Below are 27167 nucleotides of genomic sequence, written 5' to 3'. Positions count from 1 at the left end.
TTCAATACTTCTTGAACTTTTGTTGTTTTGTGTTCCTTATAAATTTTGTTAGCACAAACTACAAAGTATTAATTTTATCAGTCCACGAACTTTTTGTTAAATCCTAGTACATATAAATATTTTATATAAACTTTTCATAGTTTTACATATGAATACGGCACGATTGTTCTTGAGTCGATGGATTTTTTTTCTAAATGTAGTAAGGCTACGGTGTAGATACGTGACGTCATGAAAATGGGTCTATCGTGTTCTAACGTATTAATCACATGTCAATTATTGTTTATATTACGCTTCAGCATGAAAGTTGTAAAAACAGCTGTAACTCATTTAAGTACAATTTTTTATGGTTGTTGAAAAAATGCAGCACTGTATTCTTGCGTTATTTTCTCTATATATTGCATTATGTAACATTTTGTTTTAATATATATGTTGAAATTGATTAGTGTCGCTTGGTGTGAAACATTTTAGGATAACCATACTTGTAATCATAAACTTCTTGTGGAATATGCTATATGCAGTTTTCCCCTACATTTTTGTTTAATATCGATTATGTAATTTTTTAAAATCTTTTTTTAAAGAAAATTTAACCATGCTAATTTCATCACTTTTTTCTTGAAAGCACAAAGTCTATGTACATTTGCGAGATAAATCATTAATATAGTAACTCATAAGATTCATTGGATATAAGGATTTAATTCAATATTTCTGGCTGTTCTAAGGTAATACATCTTTGACTAGATGAACCTGGAATTTTATATACGGTTTTTACATTGAGGCTGTCGTCCAGGAAATCGCATTTCGCTATAAATGTGTATAAATCTGGTTTCTAATATGGTTTATTACTTTAACCGCCGTCGAAAGGAGGTGAAGAACACCAAAGCTTATGACCAAAAAAATATTACGGATCGACTAAGGTTATAATTAAGCAAAGTGAAACAAATGAAAATGAATTTATAAAGCAATTCAAGCGATACTATGGCTTTCGAAAAATGAGTTAAATCAACGTAAAAATGTGTCACCTAAAAAGCAACATTCTTATATATGTAAATTCACAAAGTACGTAAATTCACAGGTGATCTACGGTAATAGAGGGGATCTATAACGCAAATGAGAAGGTTTTTATTGAAAAACAGGCATTTTATCGAAAAAAAAGACTTATTATGTCATTTACTAGTGTATATATTAAAAAATTCAACAATTATTGAAAGTAAATATTCATAAAACTTTGCTTGTTATAACCTTCGTGTAATGGGCACAAGTATTCAGCGTGATAATTTTTAAGCAAGCTTGAATCAGATTTTTCTTGAAAAATCCTATAGACAAAATTTTGCCAAAGTTCGGAAAATATCTAATTTTTCTTGCATATAACAGATATCCTCAACAAGATTGCGTATACTCACAGTTGATTTGTGTTGATACATTTTCAATAATGCCTAGAAATAGTTTTACAGGCTAATATTTTTATTGCTTTCAGGTCATTCCACTGTGAAAATATGCGAAGGTCACCGCGGCTACATAAGCTGTGACAACAACAAAACTATTCGCATCCTTCGTGCAAACTATGGAAGAACAGAAGGTGCCAATATTTAATTGCCCTCATTCGTCAATTAGAGATATCGATTGCTACTCGACTAAGTCTGCTCTCGTAGTGAAGGCCAACTGCAACAGAAAAAGAAATTGTCTGTTGGATACAAACAACAGAAAATATGGTGATCCGTGCAGAGGGACTTATAAGTATTTATCAGTGCAATTTACATGTATACCTGACTCCGTCTGAACCCTACTGTTGATCATCAAAAAGAAATATCCTTACATTTTCAACAAAAAGATTAAATGAATTTTTACTCGATAAAAAATTCATATTATGTTAGTAATATTTAAACAACGCATGTATTGTGCCTCATGGGAAAAATCAGACTGTCTTAAAATTTTCTAATTTATCAAGCAATTTTACGCAAATGACATTTAATGAATAACATTCTACTTATGCTCATTTGAATATTATGGTAAATTTAATGGGGATCATTAATATAGTTGTAGGACATTACTTCTTAAGAGTGTTTGTTAATTTGCATGTTTTGGGTGAGAGGGGTTCTTTGATTTAAAAAAAAATCGTGTAATACATGATGTACTTCAGAAAATTTCTGTTATACATATTACAAATGTATTACTTATTTTTTCTCGTTTAGAGGAAGGAAATGGCGTTATTTAAAAATTAATAAAAATGTAATTCTTTTTAATTCAGTGTTTTGATTTCACAATATTTTACCTCTAAAGTAAAATGTCCAGTCCCATCACTCTTCAGAAATTAACTACATGTTAATGACGTATTTCATATTTGTTAAGCCATTATTTACACACTGAATTCTCTACGGATTTTTCGTTTGCCCGATCATGACAAGGAGCACACGGCGGGGGTGTGAACTGTCAATAGGGGATGCTTACTCCTCCGTGGTACCTGATTCTACCTCTGATGTTTTAAGAATTCCGTGCATGACGTGTTTGCTCTGCTCCCGTTTTGTATTGTTTGAGAGGATTTTTGAGTTTAATTACTGTTTGCTATCTCCATATATCATACTATTTATTTGTTTTAAATTATGAGACATTTTACATCCAAAATATTTCAAAAGACAAATTACGATATTTTCTGTCTTCCATAAGACAAGAACTGGCGTATTTGTTTTTCTTTAATTTGAAGAGTTAAACATAATACTTGGATTTAAATTTTTAAAAAAAAATAGAAAAGGATTTTTAAAAATATTTTACATTATCATTTGCTAATATCCTTATTTTTTTACATTAAATTTTCTCTAGCCTTTATATAAGCTTCCGACTTTTTCATGGTTCTGAATTTTTCACTGTAAAAATTATACACATATTACTTCCAGATATGCAATCAATCAGGTGTTACGACCGCAAAGGGTATATATATATATACCGAGTATATCCTAGTGTTGATATCGGAACAGAATACGACTAATGTTTAACTTTAAGTTACCTACTATCGTACACGTGTGACCCACAGTGCAGGGTTCAGTTTCTTTAATGGATTAAGACCAAATAATGTGAACAGTTGATACGTGTAAGTAGAAGTAGGAAGAAATTTAATGCTTGTCATAAAATGGATTTAACGATTAGACAGTGTATCGCTGGATTACTTATTGCATTTCTTTTTGGAGCCGCATACATTTTTGAAGCGAGATTGAATGATGTTTACAAGGAAGTAAAACAACAAAATGAGTTGTCTTCCTTTAAGCTGAAAGACCTGCAATCGAAAGTAGAAATGTTGGAAACATTTTATAGGGCTTATGTCGAAGAAAAGAGAGACGGGGAGAAACTTGAAAAGAGGGTTGAAGCTTTAGAAAAAGACATTGATAATATTAAAAAGAAAGGAGAAAGCAAAGGTAAATCCTATATATATATATATAGAGAGAGAGAGAGAGAGAGAGAGAGAGAACTCTGAATTAATTTTTTTATGCCCCCGTCATCGAAGATTCGGGCGTGTACAGTCTTTGTTATGTCCGTCTGCCTGTATGTGTATGTACATGTATGTTTGTTCGCAAAAACTCTAACCTTGTCTATAACTTTTAAATGGTTTGAGCTATGGCTATAATATTTCAAATGTGTATTCCTTATGACAGGGGACTTTTTGTTTTGTTTTGTTTTGTTTTTTTTTTTTTTTTTTTTGTTTGTTTTTTTTTTTTTTGTTTTGAACATATTTTATTGACAATGTGTCAAATGGATTGGACACAAGTTCTAGAACTTAGATAGTCCTCTCCCATACATAAAATCTTAATAGCCATACAACATTTACAAAGATTTACAATTTTACAATATTATACATGAACGTAGAAGAACAAAGACAATAGTTATTATTGCTAAGGAATATCAATTGAGCCGTCCCATGCGAAAAGGGCCCTTAAGGTAAAAATTTTCAAAATTGACTTTTCAATGGATTATGAGAGATTATAGTGTAAAATAACCAAATATAAAGTTTGATTCAAATATTCAGAATAATTACTGAGATATAGGGAATCAAAGGTTAAGAAAATGTTAAAATTACCTTGAAAAATGACGTTGAAAAATGACTTTCGAACTGACGTTTTTTTTTTTACTCCCATAAATATTGAAATATGTATCTGATTGAAAAAAAATTACTTTATCACACGAAAACATACATGAAAAATTTATGCATAAATTGTTTTCGTTAAAGTATTATATAGTAAGTGTCGAAACCATTTCAATATTAGTTTAATTTTATAAAGAGGAGGTGATTTGGACTCTGTATCAGACGTAAGTTACATGTGCATTTTAAGAGTGTCGACATTTTTGCATGTCACATAAATGTCCATTTTGATCAAATGTAGTTAACACACATGATTTAAAAAAATCCGATAAAAAAATTCTTTATGTAAGTTTTCTCATAAATAAAACACAGATAATGGTTTTATATCCGTAAATACCCGGTAAGCTTTTTTTTTCTTTTAAACACTCGCGACGTCATGTTAGACGTGAATATTGCTCTGATATACGATTCAGAGAAAAGTAAATATTGAATAAAAACAAATAAATAAAAGATATGTGTTCAGATATTTTACAGACTAGTATTTTATTCATTTGTAGTTTATGAAAAATATTTTTTAAAAATTTAAAAAGAATATGTAAGATAAGACTGATAACATCGCGTCTTCCTTGTAATAATAGAGTTCATTGTTTGATAATTTTTCATCATAAGGATATAATTTTTGTTGTTTTATGCATGACGTAGATGAATTTATGAAAGAAAGCTTGAAGGGCGGATACAGAAAATTGATCCGCAAGGGGGGGGGGGGGGGGGGGGGGCATCTACAGTAACACAATCCAGTTAAAATTTTCTAACAAGTCAAAAAATGAAGTTTGAGGAGGTTTTCTGACAAATTAAATGAAGTTTAGGGGAGGGGGAGGGGGCAATATGTACCTACAATACTGAACATATGTGTATTCATTGTCCTGCATTGGTAAATATTGACACAGGCAATAATAAGTGCCGAGACAATCCCTTCCCCCTTTTACATGTGTAATGTATGTTTCTTATGATATTGTACATATTAGAACATCTGTCAAAACTGGTTGATCGCCCTCTCCGACCGGCTAAAAATGGCATGACTCAAAACTCATTTTAACTGTCAGGAAGCATTTTTTAAAATTGTATTTCTGAAATAGATTTCGAAAATTCAGCATTGATATTAAAATTTTCTGGGGAAAAAATTCTCATCTACCTACCGATCCAATTTTTTCGTCCTGAGTCGCGAGAGGGCATACAAACATTATTTTAAAGTTGGTCATATTCCCTACATATTGGCGTAAACCGTCACAATATTTGCACTGCCTATTTGCTCTGTACCGATTTATAAGCAGGTCAATATTCGTATGTGTTGCAGTGAACATGTAATCTCACAAAAACTGAGGATGAGGATATAATTTTCGTATTATCATCATATCCTTATACAGTCATTATAAGTTCAGAATATATTTTGAAGTTTGAAGTTTTTTTTTATGTCTCATTGATTCACCATGTAAACCCCCCCCCCCTTTTTTTCGCTAAATTTTGTTTGAAGAAAAAAAAATCAAAAGCTTAGGCCTACATATTCTTCCATTCATTTTCTGGTTCTCAAATTTTGTGGAAGTATGACCACTTAGTTTGGGTCTAATAAGATATGTCGATGATCGGGAAAGAGGGAATGTTGGCAGTGAAATGGCTGCGGGCCGGAAGTAGTAGTGCTCTATTCCTAGGACTCTTCCCGAAATCACATATTATAAATCCAAAGTAACGAGTAAATCAGTTTCCGAGTTTATTAAAGCAACAATTTTAACTTTCAAGAAATACATGCGGGGACACAGACGGAAGTGGCCAGTAATTTTTCGGGTCTCCGGACACATACAATTTAGATACTGGTATGTAACAACAATTAGCGAATTGAGTGATAAAATGACATGTATTGAGTATTTTTTTTATATACGGCTTTAAAAAGTGTTGAGGGCAATTTACACTACATAAAGATTTGTAACACTAACAACCTGTCGTTTCAAGCTCGTAAAATTTTGACACTTTATACTAGTATCTGTGAAACGCCCCTTGACCCGAGGTCTGATAAATTTGTACGCATTGGATATCTACTGAGTAACGTCTGGTGGAATCGCCGACATTGCTAAGCACTGTCATTTTAGCTCAATTTTCTTTTGTCGAAAAGGGATTTACCCCCTACCGAAATGCATTTTTTCTTTGTTTGTTTTTTTTTTTTTTGGGGGGGGGGGGTATTTTTAACTTGTCATTTTAAGCCCCCTTTCTTTCTGAAATCGTTGTTACATATATCATGTACATGCCTTAAGAAATGGCCAAATATGATTCATTAAAAAAATAAACAGTCATTCTTCCCATTTATCAATTCAAAGATTAAACGGAATTTATTGCAAACCTTCCTACACAAAAATGTATTTATTTTCGTAACCTTTAATTCAGACAAACACTGCATCTTTGGAAGAAATTAAATTAATAATCAGATGCAATATTACAGGGAAATAAATCTGTATTCAATCTTTAAGATTTAATTTCCTCGTATTATGTTTTGGGGTTTTTATAAATAATGACGCATTATTTACTAGGAATTAAATGCAGGCATGTTGTATGGGGGGGGGGGGGGATTCCATATTCCATACATAATGTTTCACTGGTAATTGATTGATATAGAATGAAAATGTTCACTGAATGGCTAATTGCACCCACCTCTAACAACCCCCATCCCCACCCCCCATTTTTTGAAGCAAATTCAAATCTTCCCATATTATACATTAAAAAAAATCTGGTCAATTTTTTTTTGTTGTTGTTGTTTCAGCATTTACTTTTTTCTCATTTTTTTTCCGCCTAGTCCAAGACTTCTAACAAATGATACTAGATTTTATTCTCAAATTTCAAGAAATATATATCGAAGCAAACACATTAGTTTCGCTCAACCAGAAGCTAGGCTGTCTCCGTAAACAGTAAAAACCGGTTCTTTACTTGAATGAGACAACAAACACATTGACCCGAAAATGACCGTGACGAAGGCAGATCGTCATTTATCGCGTTTATACACACAGAATAAACGTTTTGAAAACAAAAATCATTTTTTTTTCTTCGTTAAATTTAATGCTTTACAAAGAATCAACCTTTTCAAACTTCGTCATTTGCTACATGTAGAGCTGAACAAAATTTTAATCGCATATATAAACCTATATGCTGGGAACGGTTTAAGAATTTTTTTTTCATTTATTGTAAATTATTTCACTTCGGTTACTATGTATTAGTGTTAAAAAGGATGTGTACATGCAGAAGTATATATCGTTTATGTGCATGTACAATCGCTTTCAATGTATTAAGAATTGGATAAAAAAAAACAAAAAAAAAAAAAAAACTAGCACCTAATTACATGTATATCAGCAAAATTTAACATTCAATATTGGAAATGTCCAATTATATGGAACTTAGCTCTAAAATTCATATTCTCTTTTTTCTTGATATTTTATTGGCTCTAAATGATATAAACAACAATGAAAATAAGTTGATAGCGCTCAGATAAAAATGCTGGAAAAATATATAACATACGCGACTTGCATTTTGTGACGTTATCTTTACCGGCGTTTTTCTCATTATGACGTCAAAATACATAAGGGCCCTTTTCGCATGGGACGGCTCAATTGATATAATAATGATTATAATGACGTCAATAACCATATTAAAATAGTTTCAAAAGGTAGTAAATACAAGTACACGTAAGTGTTATTTGAAACGACCAGTATCCTGAATAAATTTTTGAACAATACCTAATATTTTTTCATTTTCCTGCAAAGATAATGATTCATCTCCCCATAACAGTTTATGCCCATTTAAAATTTTTACATTATTAATTACAAGTAATGCATTCATCATTAAACGCCTAGCTTCAAGATATTTTCTACACACAAAGAAATAATGATGACTATCCTCCTTATATCCACAAGAACAATTTGGATTCGTTATAATGTTACATCTATACAAGTCATGATTTAAAATACAATTGTGCCTTGATCTTGTATGTAAAATGTTCAAATACCTTTTGCCGTATGATAGATACTTGGGAGGCTTGTCATTATTATTATTCAATTTTCTTTTAAAAATTCCTATTGAAGTTATTTCCCTTGTTTCATTACTCAATGAATTCCATTTACGAATAGTATCAGGGACAAATGACTTTTTTAGTCATTCAAGCCTGCACTTCGGTAAAAAATAATTACTTGAATTACGAGTATTGTAATTTGAAACACTGTTTCTAACTACAGGTACTATATTTTTTAAATAACCAGGTACTAGGTTATTGTGGATTTTAAACATTGTTAAAAGTTTAGCTTTGTCCCTTCTTATTATAAGAGGTTCCCATCCTGTTTCAACATACAACGAGTTTCTTGACGCTAATACTGGCAGACCTGTCACAATTCTTGCAGCGCTCAACTGAACCTTTTCCAGTTTTTCAATATCTGCAAACGAACAGCCTGACCAAACTTCAGATGCATACTTAAGTTGTGGTCGAATAAAGGAAACGTAAATTTTGGATAAAGTATCTCTAGACACTGAAAATTTAAGTTTCTTGAGAAGTCCAAGTTTTTTGTAGCCTTTACTGACAATACTATCAATGTATTCAGTCCAGCCTAACTTAGATGAGAAAATAACACCAAGATGTTTATGTTGTGTTACATATTCTAGCTGACAGTTCCCAAAAAATAATGCAGGTAATTGATTTGTATTTTTTAAGCTGAAAAACACTACTTTTGTTTTACTTGGATTAAATTTTAATAGCCAGTTTTTGGACCACTCATCCAGAATTTTTAAATCATGGTTTAGGTTATGTTCAATAAGGCGCACGTCACTTGAGCTTTCTTGTAAAGAGTTATCGTCTGCAAATAGTCTGCAAACAGATCTCATATTTTCGGCAACATCATTCACGTATATTAGAAATAAGAGAGGACCTAGGACTGAGCCCTGGGGAACCCCAGCATGCACATTTTTCACGGAAGAAAATAAATTTTTATACATGACTTTTTGTTTTCTATTGATAAGTTAGCTTTCCAACCATTCTAACATATTACCTGAGATACCATACATTTTCAGTTTATAAATCAATCCCCTATGCCAAACTCTATCAAAAGCTTTAGATAGATCGCAAAAAACATACAACAATGTTTCCCTTCATCAATGCTTTTTACAATAGTATGATAAGTCTCTAAAAGTTGGTACACAGTTGAGTGACCAGGCAAAAAACCTGCCTGATATTTGCAGAACAAATTATTTGTATGAAAAAAATTATATACATGTTTAAAAATTACTCTTTCAAATATTTTACTCACACAACTCAAAAGAGATACAGGTCTATAATTTGAAGTCACTGATGGGTCATCTTTTTTAAACAGAGGTAGCACATGTGCTAATTTCCAACTTTCAGGATAAATTTTGTGTCTTAGGGATTTATTAAATAATAAACAAAGTGGCTAAGCTATTGTTTCTTTACAAGATTTTAACATTTTGTGACTAATACAATCAGGGCCTACGGCTTTATTTAGGGGAAGGATAGAGATAATATCAATAATCTCACTTTCTTGTATATACAAGTCACTAAATCCTTTTACATCTTTGGATTCGAAAGCTGATAACTCATATTCTTCATCTTTTATATCAGAGATCGATGTAAAAAAAATTATTAAGCAATTCAATTTTTTCTCTATCGGAAAATGCATATATAGGATCACCGTTACCATTCATTTGTTGAATAGGGGGTATTTCGCATGTAGTTTTAGCGTGAAAGACATTTTTTAATAATTTCCAGTATAATTTATTATTATTATTATTTGCGTCATTTAGATGTGAATCGATGTTGTCATAATAATTTGCTATTGCATATTTCTTCATATTATTTACTTTGTTTCTAATTTTCCGGAATTTCTCTTTATCTGATTCTTTTTTGGTCTTTTGTGCTTTTTTTCTTAAAGTGACAGTACGGCGCGTCTCATCAAAAAAGTGACTTGATAAAATTTTGCCACAAGATTTGGAATTTTTTTACTACTTATAAATGTATAAACTTTCAGAAAATTACAACTTTCACGATTAAATAATTTGGATTATTTCATTAAAATTAATAGTTATTTATGGGACGTGAATATATACATCGCAACGTGTTCGGGGTTCCACATTACATGCAATGCACGCATGCCTAGTTTTCATAAACAAAACAGCATGGTAAGAGAGGGAAGCCCGGTAGGCCTGCTACATTGACAAAGTCGACTAAAAAGAAAAAGAAACTGAAAATAGTTCTTGAAAAAGCAACTCTCCTGACTTAAATTTAGTTTGGGATTAATATAATCGTTGGATAAGGAAGAAACGGGAACTCGGCGACATTCACGCAGGGCTCGCGAAGGTTCTACTCGACAGGTTTGTTGATACCTGTTATATTTTCTCATTTTTCTATCGCTTTCAAAGAAAAAAAAATTAGTGTAAACTCAACATAAAAATACACCTATGACTTATAAACATTGCTGCCATTTGAAGTGCTAATTTTTTTTAACTGTGCAGAAAAATATTCTGTTTGACATTTGCCGCGATAACGTATGATTTGGTGGTTATTTCCTCTTTCGGACCCCAATACACAAAACGTCAACATATGTACTTTTAATTCTGTTAAATTCGGCTGAAAGCAGACTAAAATCTTTACGATCATTAATTTAGATTATTTTATCAGAAAGTTATGATAATTTGCTTTTGAAAATTGCTGTTTCCTCATATTCATTATACTCTACAGTGTCGGCACGTGCCGTTTTAGAATTCACGTGGTACAAATAAACAGATCTAAAATTACTCCAGTTCGTAAGACCCTTCATTTTCCGGCAGATTCTAATTACGTTAATTTTGTATGAGGAGAGAATATTTCTGTTTCTCAAACTGCTTACATCAACTTTATACCTTATTTCTTAATGATTTTTTGGGTAAATTTGAATGAAAAAGCACACGTTTTGCAGCCGAACTGTCGCTTTAACCTATTGCGTAGTCGCATATTTCTTCTTAGCGAAGAATCCATCCATGGTTTGTCGTTGGGTCTTATCGTAACAGTTTTTTCAGGTATACATTTGCGTATAATCACCATAAATTGTTACGTAAAGTTTGTTGTTGCGGTTTCGATATCAACAGGTTGTGATATAATACTTTCCCAATCAAAGTCTCTTAACAGTATATTAAGTTCTTCTAAATTTGCTTCTTTATAGCTCCATATTTTTCGTTTATATGAAGAACTATTACAATAATTTTGTTGTATATATATGTACGTAGCTTTGTGGTCACTAATATTTTTGTCAACCATTAGTGTACCTGAATCGTACACAAATTTTTCTTGACTTATAAGAATAGGGTCTATTAGCGTTTTGGTATCTTGTGTTTCTCTCGTAGGCTCATTTATTACATTTGAAAGCCCAGCAGTATTCATAATATTATAAATTTCATGATTTGGATTTATTTGAAGAAAATCAACATTAAGATCTCCGAGTATAATAATATTATTAGACACATCACTTATTCTTTCTATGGACCATGAAAATTTTTCCCAAAAATCAATGTTTGAGTTTGGTGGACGGTAAACACAGCAAAGAAATAAATTATTGTTCGGTTGCTCAATTTCAATCCAAATGCTTTCCATGTTTAATGGCTCTAAATCTTGCCGTCGAGTAACTTTTAGAGAGTTAGAGACATATATCATTATTCCTCCTCCAAATGAGTTCCTATCCTTTCTAAAAATACTTCCTAATCCCTCAATATGGAGATCGTCATTTCTTACTGTAGAGTTTAAATGGGTTTCTGTGAAGCATAATATGTCAAAGTCTTGTACTAACTAAATCAACGAGTCAATTTTATTTCTAATACTTCTAATATTCAAGTGAATAATATCAAGGGGTTTCTCAAAAGGTGGACCTGGGTTAGTCTCAATATCCCCAGATAAGAGGAGCTTAAAAAATAAGAGCAACTGGAAGAAGAAATTTATAAAAAGTTTGTATGAACCTATTTTTTTCAAATTGAATCCAAAAAATGTAACCAATTTATGGATGAAATAAAATAAATCAGCGATTTTAAAAACACTGAAAAAAAGATCTTTTCATAATTCCTCTACATTTGAGATAGAAAACCCCAATAGCGGAACGATATTGTTCTATAGTACTACCCATTATCAAACGGGTAGAGAAAGAAAAATGTATAACGAACCGCCGCAAAAGGGGTAGTTGATACAGAAGTATGGCTAGAATATGTTGTAAATTCAATATGTAAAAATACATTGAACGTAAAAAAACAAATGTGAATGGAATCAAAACTGAAACAAGTACAAGAGTCAAAGATCAAGCACGTTGTCCCCAAATAGTAAAGGTGGCGGACCACAATAAAGAACATCAAAACATTATAAACAAAGAAAACACAAAAGCATGTCAAAAAGTTTAGGTATATATAGAGCTGATTGCATATATATGCATAGGGATTTCACTGTTCGTGACGTTCTGATGCTTCGCTTGTCGAGAAGTTTAAATACTACGTCACATTGTCACCACATCAAAGGAAGTAACCGAGATTGCTTCTCTCCCACGCTAAAGTCGGTCAACGTAATACACATCGCGAGGTTTAACGGGTTTATAAAAGGGGACAGATAATCCAGCCGTCCTTTTATCGAATATTTCCTGCACAATTAGTATCTTAAATAATGAAATAGAGTACTTATAGGTAATTATTTAATTCTATAGCAAAGCACTTTTTCAATCTGTCATATGAAAAGTAGTGCATGATTCATTGATTACTGGATTTTTACGTATCAATCCGGGTTATTCTTTGATTGTAGCATTTTATCCCAAATCGCTGCTGAAAAATAGAGTTAAATAAGTTTTGAGAGAGATATTCAAGAAGAGATGGAGTTAATGTAATACAAGACCGTAGGAAACAAGTACAGAGGAGGGGAGACTAATACGTAACAACGAACAGAAATTCATTGACAAGCATAAAAAGTCACTACACCTGTCCTCAGTATTTTTTAGGGACGCAACCCTAAATTAGCTTTGTTTTCTATTTATATAATATTTTATCAAAATTTTCTGTTCCTGTAGTACGGGGCTGTCTTTATATTGTACAAGGCTTAAAGAAGTTTTCTTTTTCGTATTTTTTCATAAACAAAACAATTAACTGGGCGTGCTTGATTTAGCATATATCTAATGTACACGTACTGTAAGAATGCATAGAATAACGAACATTTCTGCCGAGAAGGGAAATTGTATTTATAATTGTCAATATTTATGTCAAAATGCTAAAAAAAAAACAAACAAACAAACAAAAACAAACAAACAAACAAACAAAAACAAAACATAAAAAATCATGAACATGTCCATATCTTTCCTTACAAACGCGTGCATTATAGTTTCTTTCTCTCTTTTTTTTTTTTTTACGTATAACGAAATGTTTCAGTATTTCACTCTATTATCATATGTAAAGTGTATATGATCTGGGATTTTCTGAGATTTATTTTTGATAGGGAATATTTTGACAGGATTCTATGTCCCATGGTCCGCATATCATACTGACACAAATCAAAAATAAATTCTCTGGGGGAGACCTTTTTAGAAAAAAAAATTGGCGCTTTTTTTTTTAAATTACATAAATTTCAATTCAAGGCAAAGTTTTAACCAATTATCCTTGCTCTTTCACGGCAGACAGATGAATTTTTTTGTTGTTGGGGGGGGGGGGTATTATTATTATTATTATTTTTGGCTTGACGTAAAAAATGGTACACCAAAACATAATGTCGCATTCCTATATAAACATGAGAATGCAAAAAGTACACGTATAATCATACAAAAGCACAATCCGATTTAACATGAATTTGCAAGCACCCCCCCCCCCCGGGGGGGGGGGGGTACTTCAGAAAATGCTTTAGATACAGCCACTTTCAGACTTTTCTCCATTGGCGCCATATATCTGTCACTTTTTAGTGAAGTTTTTAACCTTCCTGAAGCACTGATCGGCGGGGTTCATGTCAGGAGTTAGAAAGAAAACAGGTGCGATTAATTTATCACCGATTCGTACCTGAAATGGAAAGTTCATCTTGAACATGATTAACTAAATCGAACTATAAAAACCAAATGATATTGCTTTACATTTCTGCATCAGTTAAGACTGATTATTTGAGTGCAAAAAGTGCAAGGGAAAAATATGCTCGGATTTCAATCCGATTTTTTTTTTGGGGGGGGGGGTTATACATTAAACAGGCAAGTAATATCAGGATGCTACCCCACTCCCGCGGCCTTTTTTCCAAACATAGCATGATCTTTTTCTGTTGAAAATGTTCTCTGCCCCTCCCCTCCCCCCCCCCCTTTGCAGTGTAGTCAAATCAGGGAAATGAATTTATGAAATTTGGTTTTGTAAAAGTTGGAACCTACACTCCTCACCGAAATAGGATTTTCGAGTCTGGACAATCCCCCGTTTTTTACGATTTTTTTTTACGTATTGATTTATTTTTTCTTGGTAAGGTTTATTTTCAAGTAAATTGTCGAATACTTTTTTTTCTGGCAGTCCTCCCTCTCAAAAACGATACTACGTGCCTGGCTGATTAAACGTCCTCATGTTTAATAAAACTTAAAAATGGAATCACTTCTTGTAATTGTGAATTGTATATTAGACTATAGCGAAAATTCAAGAACGCAATACACTATTGTTACAGCAGTCTGTATATCTTTATACTCACCTTAGGATGAAGTACAAAGTTCGAATCAAATACAACAAAACCCATTAATGCGTGAAATATGGACCCGTTTAGAAATCGCTATTAAGGTTTGTATAGAACAAACCATATTGATAAACCTCTTTTTACTATAACAAATATACAGGGAAGTTGTTAAGCATCGAATTGAAAATCAACTATAGAAACTCAATGTAGATACTAGTAAATATTTTAATCATTTTTTTTAAGCAAGGTATAATCAGAAAATCACTAGCGCGCTCCCTTGCGTCGAATTACTCGGGAATTTGGCTTTTTTATTTCTTGTTAGTTATACCCCAACCTCCTCTTTGAAATAAATATGATAAGTACCTGTAGTGAATTGGGGTTTGAAAAAACGTAGAGTGTAGAAGGGAAGAGGGAAAAACAGAAGATCTAGAGGGTAGAGAAGGGTGTTCCTGGTTAAATCCTGTACAATACATCTTGAGAAACCGCATCTTAAATTTACAAATGTACTCTTTCAGTCCAATTATGTAACGGCCGATTAGAGGTACACTTTCTAGTCTTCACTGAACGACTTGCAATTTGTCATTCAATATTAACCATACTATATGTGAATATATGTAATATATGTGAATGAATTTAAAGTATTGTTTTAGACCTAATTGATAGTAAATTTATGCTTTCAATGGAAATGGATTGGAGAACAGGTATTAAATAATAAAGCTTGTTCGTAATTGCAGAATTTAAATGAACTTCAATCGATAAAGTCTGAACGTAAAGTGAACGTATATGAGCCCCCCCCCCCCCCCGCTTCCCTCTTTAATATCTTTCTCAAATAGAGCTCTGTATGCGTAGATAGTACTTAATACTGAGTCCCTTTTTAGCAGAGATTTGTAAAAATAAAAATAAAAATGCTACAATCTCAGAATGGCCTGGATTGATACGCATAAATTAAGGTATCAATGAATCATACACTATACTTTTTATTTGCTAATATAAAAGAAAATTCACTAAGGAATATATAACCACCTCACTTTCCATTCATAATGAACTTCAAAAAGATTGCATATAGATGCCCTTATTTATAATTATTAAAGTATTTTTTTTGTGGGTAATACTCAATAAAATGACAGCTGGACTGTCTATCCCCTTTTGTGAACCCGCTGTATGTTGCAGTTGACCGACTTCAGCGTGGGAGACGCGCACTCGGTTACTTCCTTTGATGTGGTGACAATGTGACGTAGTACATGTATTTAAACTTCTCGACAAGCAAAGCATCAGAACGTCACGAACAGTGAAATCCCTATGCATATATGCAATCAGCTCTAGCAGTAAACCTGATATTTACAAACAAAGATACTTTCGTTGTACGAAAGCGTGGGAAAAGATCTAGTATTTTTTGGTCTGTATAAACAGAGTACTAAATATAGCATGAAATACACACGTACTATGTACATTACAGTTCATGGAGCAATGGCGAAGCTCCTGTAAACCTATAGGGTTTGAGACAATTATTTTAATCAGAAAATAAACATATTAAACTATTTACAATGTACTTAATATAGAGTGCATTGACCTATAATCCAATCGGGATATGAAAGTGTAAGACTTTTCCGTAAGAATAAACAAACCTGGTAATCGGATTAAGGACAATGTAAGCTACCAGGATGTTTATCTATCTTGGGACGACGATGCAGGAACAGTAACGGAACATTGCTAAAAATTATCTTAACATTATTTTAACTTTTGCACAATACCAAAACGTTGGACTGAAGCTTATTAAAGTTTATGTTTCAATTACAATTTATTTTATAAAATTCCAGGATTTTGTACAAATTTATTGAATAAGTTGTTTACTTGAATCTGATTTGTCTATTTCATACGTAAATGAGTATTATGTATTGTACATTATAAAATACGATCTACGGCGCTCTTCGGGAGAGCCACTATACGATCATCTGTACGACTCACAATTTTCAGTAAATAAACTCTTTGAAAAACGATTATTTTTGGTCATTGGCTTACACTCCGAAGTTTTTGTTTTTTTTTTTAAATGTATAGATATATACATGTATGCTTATATTTTAATAATATATATATTTTTTTGTTCAATTAAATTAAGATAAATATTTTCTAGCAAAGGACTGGTTTAAGATTAAGATAATCCGTATGAGTCACTTATGAATTTCACGCAGAGGTTTTAGTCTGTGTCACTTGGAACACCCCTAGTATCATTGTTGAAGTAAAGCGTTCAAAAGATCAGAGTTTATTTATACACGTGGATATATGTACATATTTATTTACGGGTATCACTTACAGGAGTTGAGGACTGGATTTCCTGTTCGTCTTCAATTGATAGTTCATCTGCGTCACACCCACGAGCATTTTCTGGTTGGAATGCTATCAGATCGTCCTCTGAACATATCGAAATTTTCTTTTCCCTCGGGCCAGTAGTTTTAGCAAAAATTCTGCCATCGTAGGTCCAACAGCTGTCCAAGACATGTTGTTTAACAAGATTACGTGTTTTCCACAAAAGTGAAGATCTTTTTTTGGTTAGTGCCTCATTGACTTAGATTGGATCGGTCTGTTTGGTTGGATTTTGATTATAAGACTTGAGATTGCTTCTCTTTTTTTTTTGAGTACACCTTTGCTTTATTTCTGTAACTATTAAATTTGACAATTATGTCTCTGGGTCTTGTGTTTGATTTTGGATTGAATTTACCCACCCTGTGGCTTCTTGAAATGTCATTAATGGACATTTTCTCATCTTGTTTGGTGAAAATCAGATTGTTTATGACATTTAATACAAGCTCATCAGTTTTTTTCATTTTTATCCTCAGGTATCCCGGTAATCTTCAGGCAGTTTCTTCTTGAGTATTGCTCCCTCTCTTCTACTCTGTCTCTCAAATCGTTTACTTCCTCACGAAGTGATGAAACTTCTGGTACAAGAACCTCTGTGATAGCATTTTTGAAGTTTTCTTTTTGTAAGATTAGGGCTATAGCCTGTTTAAACGAATTTTCATCACCAGACATTAAATCAAGCAAATCGTTAAGCTGACTTAAATTTTCTGAATTGGTGCTGCTATCACATCTGAATCTCTTCAGTGGGTTGTCTTTTGTGTTTGTGTTCCTAGCCATTTTGGATTAACAGGTCGACTGATCAAGTATTGTGTTGAGTATGTACTCACAATGGCGACAAGCCTTGATTTGTTACCGGGTTTTTTAAACAAAGGGATCCAAAAGTTTTTCTTCAGAACATATATATTTGAGCTTAAATTTTCAGATTGCAAAATATATACACAAAGCACTTACATTTGGTTCATTTTCACACAAATTGTCCACTAGATAAACACTCAAATAAAACACTAACTTCGGAGCTGAAAAAGCCACCTCCGCTTTACATGATGACAGGGACTTTCTTTGGGTACCAACATGTTTGACCTCTTGACCTTGATCCTGGAATTTAACTTTTGTTCTATATTATTAATAAAATATTTACAGGTAAAAACAGAATGTGTTTGTGAAACACTGATGCCCCCGTATGGCAGCTTAAGTCAAAGGTTTATAATTAAGTTTCGAAGGTGCAATTCAAAGTTCAAGGTCAAGTAATCAAAAATGTTGTTACCCAATTGTGTCTCAATGAAAATACCTGTAAAATATGGTATTTTCATATTAAGGTTAAAAGATTTTTTAAATCAGGTCAGACTCTAAGGTCAAAGTCGAAGAGTCAAAATTAATTGGACGTAGGAGAAAGTCTTGTCACAGGAAATAAACATGTGCAAAACTCTAGCTTCGTGTTCAAATGTTTTGGCCAAAGTTTTTAAAAAGTATGTCAAACACCAAGGTCAAGTTCAAAATATCAAAATTATTGTACCTAGAAGAAGGTCTTGCCACATAAAATATACCTGTGAAATACGAAAGCCCTAGTGCTGACCATTCAAAAGATATGGCCTATTTTATGTTTTTTAATGGGTCAAACTTCAAGATCAAAAAGTCAAAGATATTATATCAAACAAGCATTCTGATAGTATTGCAGTAGCAATACTAGTCCCCTACCTGCAAGTGTAATCTGGTTCCCGTTAAAAATTGAAAATGCCATAATTCCGTCAAAAATCAATGAAGTGGAACGAAATGCAAACTTGATCTATAACTCATCAAGATTAACTCACATACCAAAAATCAGCTCAATATCTGCAAGCGTTTAGAAAAAAAAAATGCGGAAAACCCTAAAAAATTGAAAAGGTCGTAAATCCTTCAAAAATCATTAAAGCGGAACGAAATGCAAACTTGATCTGTAACTCATCAAGATACACTCACATTCCAAAAATCAGCTCAATATCTGCAAGCGTTTAGAAAAAAGTGCGGAAAACCAAGTGGGACAGACTGACAGACAGAAAGAGGGACAGACAGACAGACGTACGAACCGACTCAGAGAGACCTATAGTCCCCTCCGGTTTCGCCGGTAGGGGACTTATAAAAGGTATTGTCCAAATTAAGGTACATGTGAAGTTTGAAAGCCCTAGCTCCAACTCCAACTGTTTAAAAGTTATTGCCAAGGTTAAACTTATGAACTTTTTCTGTAGAAATTAGTCAAACTCAGAGGACAAGGTCAAAAGGTCAAATATCTTAGTACCCTAAAAGGGCTTGTAACAAGGAAAACATGTGAAATATAAAAGCCCTAGCTCCAACCGGTCAAAAGTTATGGAAAAGGTTCAACTTTTTGCGGACAAACAGAGAAACAGACAGACAGTCGGGCGGACAGAGGAAAAAAGCTATATACCTCTGAATCTTCGATTACGGGGGCATAAATTTGAAAGAGAATGTTTTAAATGTCTTGAGATGTTTCTAGTTATTTCTTTAGTTCTATCGTACCGAGCTTCGACGCTTTTTTCCGCTTGAAAGTTTTTCATGCCTGCAAATCTGCTTTTTTTTTCTTCATTGAAGTCGCACGGTGCAGTGGTTAGAATGTACGAATGTATACTCTACAGCAGATGTGATCCTTCGGGTTCTCAGGAACGTGGAGAACGGTCCTTCGGATGAGACCGTATAAACAGAGGTCCCGTGTCGCACTAGATGTTGGCACAAAAAAGGTCCCTCACTGCTCAATGGCCCTGAGTGTCGAGAATAGTTCTAAATTTGCAGTCTTCTAGAGGCAAGTGGTGGACTCTCCATTTGAGTGAAAAATCCTCGAGAGGGACGTTAAAAAACAAAGAAACACACAAACCTTCATTGAAAATCTTGATTCAATAACCCAAGTCGCTTAGTAGGAAATTCTAGAACAGGCCAACACTTTGAAAATCAGAAAATCCTTTATATCTCGACATCAGGTAAAGCCATCAACGAAAAGAATTTCAGTTAGTTTCAAATCATCCCTATTAGATTGGAAAGTTTTGATGAAATTTTACTGAGCCAAGAACTCGCGTGCACAAAATCAGAAGCAGGTCTTCTGATTTCAGACAAACAGACAGACGGACAAACAGAGCAAAAAAATTACATATATAACGGGGGTGTGAAAAGTCCAGTTTTGCATTCCACAATCTTTCAAATTGAAGTCTATACCTTTTATTTCCTACAGATATTACATGATATTTACAATAGTTGCATGCTTGCATTTATGGAATAAAAATAATCGGCTAATGCAGACTAACAAAATGAACTGACACATGCTGTTCACCAAATTGAACTAAACAGCCCACTATTTTAACATGAGCAGTACATATTCTCAACAATGAGTAATGCATGTATGTACAATTTGATAAAAGATTCAAATCGAAATTGACATTATATAATACTTTTTCCAAGCTGTGCTGAATGTACGTCTTGAAAAGTTTTTGTGATAAGCCAAGACAATGATCTTATTATTCATCAATTTAATATACATTTTTATTACATTCACATTGGCTGATCCTTGAATCATGAACATTCGAAGAAACTTGAGTACACCAAGACGAATCAGATGCATACGTCCCCTTCCTTTCAACCTTTGTTATTTTTAATGGATGGAACATCAGATGTGTTTCTACGCACTCATCCTTTGGTATCATCCAATCTTTGCCTTGAACAATTCCGCTCACATATTTTAAATTTAATTTGTATAAAATTATCATTATTGTGATTAGTTGCTCATCCTCTTCCTTATGATACATGAATAATTGAGTTTTTGCCGTCTTGCTCTTTCGGTTATTCACAAATTCCATTTGCAAATAGAGCATGTACATTATATGACATTTTTTGATTTTCTTTTCCCCTCTGCACACTAGATTTACTTACCTTGTCATTGTCATTTGCAAAATTATTTTGTTAAAAAACATTTTGATTGTACACACAAGTACTATGAAGTTGACTTTAAAAAGATGCTTGAGTTTCTGATTGACAATATTTATGTTTGGAGACTAGGTCTTCCAATAATCTATTGGAATTACCATGGGCACCAATTGCTCCCCGTTATTAGCAGACCTTTTTTTGTATTCATATGAAGCAGAATTTGTCCAAAATCTTATACGTGAAAAGAGGAAAACACTTGCTGTGGCATTCAACTCGACATTTCGATGTATCGATAACGAATTGTCAATTAACAATGGTTATTTCCATTTTTATGTCGATACGATATATCCCGGTGATCTTGAGATAAAAAATATTACAGAGTCTGACACATCTGTTTCATATTTGGATATTTTACTTGAAAAAGACGTTAATGGTAATCTAACAACAAAGCTTTATGATAAACGTGATGACTTTAATTTTTCAATCGATCATCCCTTACTTATGCAGCAATATACCTTCATCACCTGCATACGAGGTATATATCTCTCAGTTGATTCGATACGCAAGAGCATGCTCTACGTATGTACAATATCTAAAACGAGTTAAATTATTGACAAACAAGTTGATGAAACAAGAATATCAGCAGTCTCGTTTAAAGTCATCATTTCGTAAGTTCTATTGTCGATACAATGACCTTGTCAGCAAATACAATTTATTATTGAGTCAAATGCTGACTGACATTTTTCATACTAATTGTTAGGCCATTATTTACACATTGAATTGTCGACGGATTTTTCCGTTATTTCCCGATCATGACAAGGAGCATGCGGCGGGTGTGACCGGTCGGCAGGGGACGCTCACTCCTCCATGGCACCTGATCCCGCCTCTGATGTTTCGGAAGTCCGTGTTTGCTCTGCTCCTATTTTGTAATGTTTAATGGACTTTTGAGCTTGAATACTGTCGTTATCTCCATATATTTCATTCTTTGTGTAAATTTTATGAGTTTTCTAATATTTCATTTTGCTGTTCTTGTCTTTCTTGTCTTTCTGTCACTGTGACAAAAGACTTCTTGGGGTAACAATTCAAATTTTTAGCATGAAACAATTTCAGATTAAGAGACTTTTAATAAAATTGGCATATTTTCTTTCTAAAAATGTTTATTAAGGTTAAAAAATTTTTTCACATAATTTCTCTCTTTCAGGAAAACTCACCACCGTGATTATATGTGAAAATCACCAAGGTTACATACGCTGTGACAACGATGAGACTATTCACATCATACAGGCAAATTATGGAAGAACAGAGGGTGGCAATATTTGCCCTCATGCTTCTATTAGAGATACAAACTGTTACTCTACTAATGCCAAAGGTGTAGTGGGCACCAAGTGTAATGGAAGAAGAGAATGCAACCTGGAATCAAATAACGGAATATTTGGTGATCCGTGCATAGGGACTTATAAGTATATGTCAGTGCAATTTACATGTATACCCGACTCGACGAACGTCTGAACTTGGCTGTTGGTCATCAAAAAGGAATTTAATATTTCCAACAAATCAGTGCCATATCATATAGAATTAAATGCGAATTATTAAAAGAGTGTATACCTATCTTAAAGTGTTTTCACACAGGAAAGGGTCTTTTAGTTTGGGTATACAGTTTACTAAGACTTGTACTTTACATAATATTATTTATATTAATGCAGTAAGTATTTTGATAACCCAGTTACCCATTAAATTTCATATTTCTTTCCATAATCCTCTTATCACTAGAACACCATATCTTATCCTCCTTCAATGAATAAAAAGTCTGTAAAACAGTTTGTCGTGTGTTGCCACCTTTGTGACGTTTAATAATTTGTTTGAAATTCTCAAAAGTATTATTAACAATGGCATATAATTTTAGCAGACACAAAATATAAATATGAGAAATAAACCAATTTTATAAAGGGAGATAATCCAAATTTCTTGTAATTACAACTTAGTTAGACGTAACAGAAAAATCATGAAAATGGGGCTGAAAACGCCACTGACTTTACCGCACTAGGGAAAGTTCAGACCCATGAAGAAAAATGGCAACACACATCAAACATTAATCATACCAGAAGTGAGAAAATTTACCTAATCTGTACATTGCAATATGGGAATAAACATATGTCCAATAATGCAACAAAACACCGTCTGTTCATGAGACATATATTTATCTATCATATACTAAGTAGAAAATAAACCTATTCCACGATGTCTAATAGGGCGTTGTCATAATATAATTCAATAACCGGTCATCTCACCCATGTCAACCCGGAAATAACAATTGTATAAAGTTTATACCTTCATTCTATTTAAACAAACACGTAGTAAAGTTCGAAAATTACCTAAATGAAAAATATAACGAACAGTGATAGATCTGATAAGAACTACAAATCACACGGTTCTTTGAACAGGGCATAAACACGGACCCCTGGAAATTTCAGAGGTGAGATCAGGTACCCAAGAGGAATAATCATTCACTGTTGACTAGTTACACCCGCCGTGGACCCTATGTATTGATCAAGCATAGGGAACATTCCTTAGTATTTAGTACAAAAACAAAGGCCACACAATGATTATAAAACAAGTCAACCAAAATACGATCCAGTGATAGGTTATATTTGCTAATAAGGTCATTATTACGAGCATTAAATTTACGAAATGCTGACTTTAAACTAGGTTGTTGAAATCCCTGTAGCCTGTCTTGGTTTAAAAACTAATCGTACTCAGAGCATGTTCGTGAGTAGCGAACAAGTTGGGAGACATAAACACCTTATGCAAGTGATATTTCTACAAAAATAAGAAAAATTGACCAAGGAAGTCCTGAAGTCATCTCGATTGCCATACAATTTTGTTGTTACATGTAGTTGACCCTTTCCGTCTATAGTCAGTAAAACATCCAAATATGAACAGATGTGGCACACTTTGTGATGTATTATATTTCAAGTTAGCTAAAGTTAGCTACAAAATAACTTAATTTGCTCTATTGAATTCCAATGAAAAAGTAATATACATGCACGAAGCATTCTTTCATGTAAACGACTATGTTATAAATGACGGAATGAAGGGCGAAAAGGGGTATCACTGTATGCTTCGACCATTTCATTGCGTGGAATAAAAATTCATGTTTTATATATAAGAATCAAAATTAAATTAATTAAGTAATGTTGAAGGTTATATTCCTGTTAAAATATAGTACTACATGTAGATTATCCTTTGTTTATTAAAACAATTATTATGCAGATTGGTTTTAGGTAAAGAATCCAGATCTAAAACAAAAGTTTACAATGCAAAAAAGAGGAGGTCTTTTCTTTAAAATACTGTCAAACAATTTTGATAACATTATTTTGTTGAATTGATTTTTTTTTTTCAATCTTCTTTACACTGCATTCTCTCTGCTTTGAAAGAAATCACTGATATAATCAAATGAGATAAATATCATAATTTATTTAAATATTTCTAAAGGAATATACATTAAGTAATATGCATGCACGAAGCATTCTTACATGTAAACGACTATGTTATAAATGACGGAGTGACGGAATGAAGGGCGAAAAGGGGTATCACTGTATGCTCCGACCATGTCATTGCGTGGAATAAAAATTCATGTTTTATATATAAGAATCAAAATTAAATTAATTAAGTAATATTAAAGGTTATATTCCTGTTACAATATAGTACTAGATTATCCTTTGTTTTATTAAAACAATTATTATGCAGATTGTTTTTAGGTAAAGAATCCAGATCTAAAACAAAAGTTTACAATGCAAAAAAGAGATCTTTTCTTTAAAATACTGTCAAACAATGTTGATAACATTATTTTGTTGAATTTATATTTTTCCCAATCTTCTTTACACTGCTCTCTCTGCTTTGAAAGAAATCACTGATATAATCAAATGAGATAAATATCAAATTTATTAAAATATTTCTAAAAGAATATACATTAAGGTATAGGGTTTTCTTATCCAAAGTTGGAGCAAGAAACTGTTCCAAAATTGTTCTCAAAAAGATCCCGTCCGGTTTAATTTATAACCATCACAATCTTAAATGTCTAATCATTGACAAATATATTTCACATGTAGATATTTTCGTGTTCCATGACAGGGATCTCCAAATATTCTATTCTCAGCTGATATGAAGCAAGTTCTTTCTCCGTTGCATTTCCACTTGGTCAACAGTGAAGAATAAAGGGAACGGCAGTGGGTAGGTTTTGTAATTTTTGCAGGGCAGATATGACCTCCTTCTGTTCGACCGTAGTTGGCATAAAGTATTTTTATTCGCTGTGGGTGATTACAACGAAGGTAAGCAAATGAGTATTCGCAAATGATCAGTCCAGCGTATCCTGAAAAAAAGAAACATGTCACACATGATATGTGAACGACGAAAACGAACAGAAGTCATTCGTAAAATTCAAAAGAATAAGATTTGTGAGCAGAGCAAACACGGACCTCTGAAAACAGAGGAGATATGAGGTGCCATGAAGGGGTAAGCATTCCGTGTTGCCCGTTCACTCCTGCCGTGTGATCATGATCTGGACAACGGAAAAATGCGTAGAAAATCCAATGTGAAAATAATAGCCTAACATTTTGTCAGTCAATATTCAAACTAACGTTACATTATTTGAATTTGCAAACAAAGTCATTGCATCGGTCATAGAATTTTACAATATATTGATTTCCACGAGATTATTGTTATCCTTGATTCATCAACTTCTTTCGCAGTAGGTTGCCTCGTTTTAGAAATTTTCGTACGTAAAACATGCTCTAATATATATAATCAACTGGGAGACATAAACCCTATATGCAGGGGATAATGGCATATTCCACTTAAACTAGGAAAGTTGACCAAAAAATAAAATTATCACATTTATCAAAAAAATTATTTTTTATTTTGTAATCAGTCTTTCTCTAATATTCAATGGGATAAATCGAAGTAAAGTATGAATGAAAATGAATTTTGTTAACTGACAAAACACGGTCGACATATCCAAATGTCGAATTGAATGCCACAGCAAAAGACTTCTTTTCACGTAGAAATTTTTGGATAAATCCTGCTTCATAAAAATAAGATAACACTTCTGCTCTGAACGGGATACAATTAATATCCATGAGAATTCCTACAGATTATTGAAAGACCTGGTTTCCAAAGATTGCTTTCTGGATATTGTAATTTTTTTTTTTTTTTTTTTTTTTTTTTTTTTTTTTTTTGGTTTTGTTTGCTCAAAAGGCCCTTTCACCTTAAAAAATTCTTTTCATCAGTTTGGATAGTTAGTCATAAAAATATAAACAGCTGTAAAGGAGAAACTTTAGACGTACAGTGCTCCAGCATATTCTATGAGTGGTGTACATCAAATGTGGATTCTCAGAAATTCCAAAGAACATTTAGAAAATTTAAAATTACATATTTTTCGAAAGTTCATACCATCAAAAAGTATAATTTGTGAACTTATTACTTCACGAAAAATTAAAAACAATTCTTTTTGATATCATAGACTGCTGCTTCTTCAATAAAAATGGAACCCATTTCATATCATGAGATTTGTCATCAACAACATTTCTTCGTTAAACATCACGCTGCTTCTAAAAGTAAAAGTATGCTGGAATTCCTCATTGACAACGTATATGTAGTCTTTGTAGACCAGATTTACCAACAATTGTAAACCGTTTGAATTCCGTGGTTATTGTTGTCTTTTATCAGATTGCCTGTTTTTTTTTTTTCTTTTATTCCTATGAAGCAGAATTTATTGAAAAACTTCTACATGAGAAGAAAACATAAATCATACTGTGGTCTCCAGCGACATTCAGATCTATCAGGGACGTTTTATCAATTAGCAAGAGTTACTTCCATTCATATGTCGACTCCATTTTTCTCTGTGAGCTCGAAATAAAAGACACCACAGACTGTGTCATATTTCATATTTGGATGTTTTATTGACAATGGACGATAATTAAGGTCCATCTAACAACTAAACTGTATGACAGATGAGATGACCTCGTCTTTTCTATCGTCAGTTTTCCTTATTTAAGTAGTAATATATGTATTCCGCACTCACGTATATGGTATATATGTCTCCAAATTAAACGTATTCGATAGAGC

At 32.8% G+C, this 27167-nt stretch overlaps 1 protein-coding gene across 1 annotated transcript; it reads left to right on the top strand.

The window, feature by feature from the left end:
• Positions 1-3240: 3240 nt before the first annotated feature.
• On the top strand, positions 3241-22972 carry LOC133204108 (L-rhamnose-binding lectin CSL3-like). The gene is made up of 2 exons (XM_061339864.1): positions 3241-3404; positions 22246-22972. The coding sequence occupies exons 1-2, from the start codon at positions 3284-3286 to the stop codon at positions 22551-22553; spliced, it is 429 nt and encodes a 142-aa protein (XP_061195848.1). The 5' UTR covers positions 3241-3283; the 3' UTR covers positions 22554-22972.
• Positions 22973-27167: the final 4195 nt, after the last annotated feature.

This window comes from Saccostrea echinata, unplaced genomic scaffold, assembly GCF_033153115.1.
Source record: "Saccostrea echinata isolate AGI-Se365-2 ecotype Australia unplaced genomic scaffold, CSIRO_AGI_Sech_v1 ptg000052l, whole genome shotgun sequence".
NCBI lineage: Eukaryota > Metazoa > Mollusca > Bivalvia > Ostreida > Ostreidae > Saccostrea > Saccostrea echinata.
Note: the sequence above shows the minus strand (reverse complement) of the source record. Positions and strands in the feature narration are given on the sequence as shown.

Bases quoted from the DNA above. Each gene is read 5' to 3' on its own strand.
- LOC133204108 (XM_061339864.1), top strand. From the start codon at position 3,284: ATGTTGGAAACATTTTATAGGGCTTATGTCGAAGAAAAGAGAGACGGG. The intron at 3,405-22,245 runs GTAAATCCTATA...TCTCTCTTTCAG, and splicing joins AAAGAAAGGAGAAAGCAAAG to GAAAACTCACCACCGTGATT.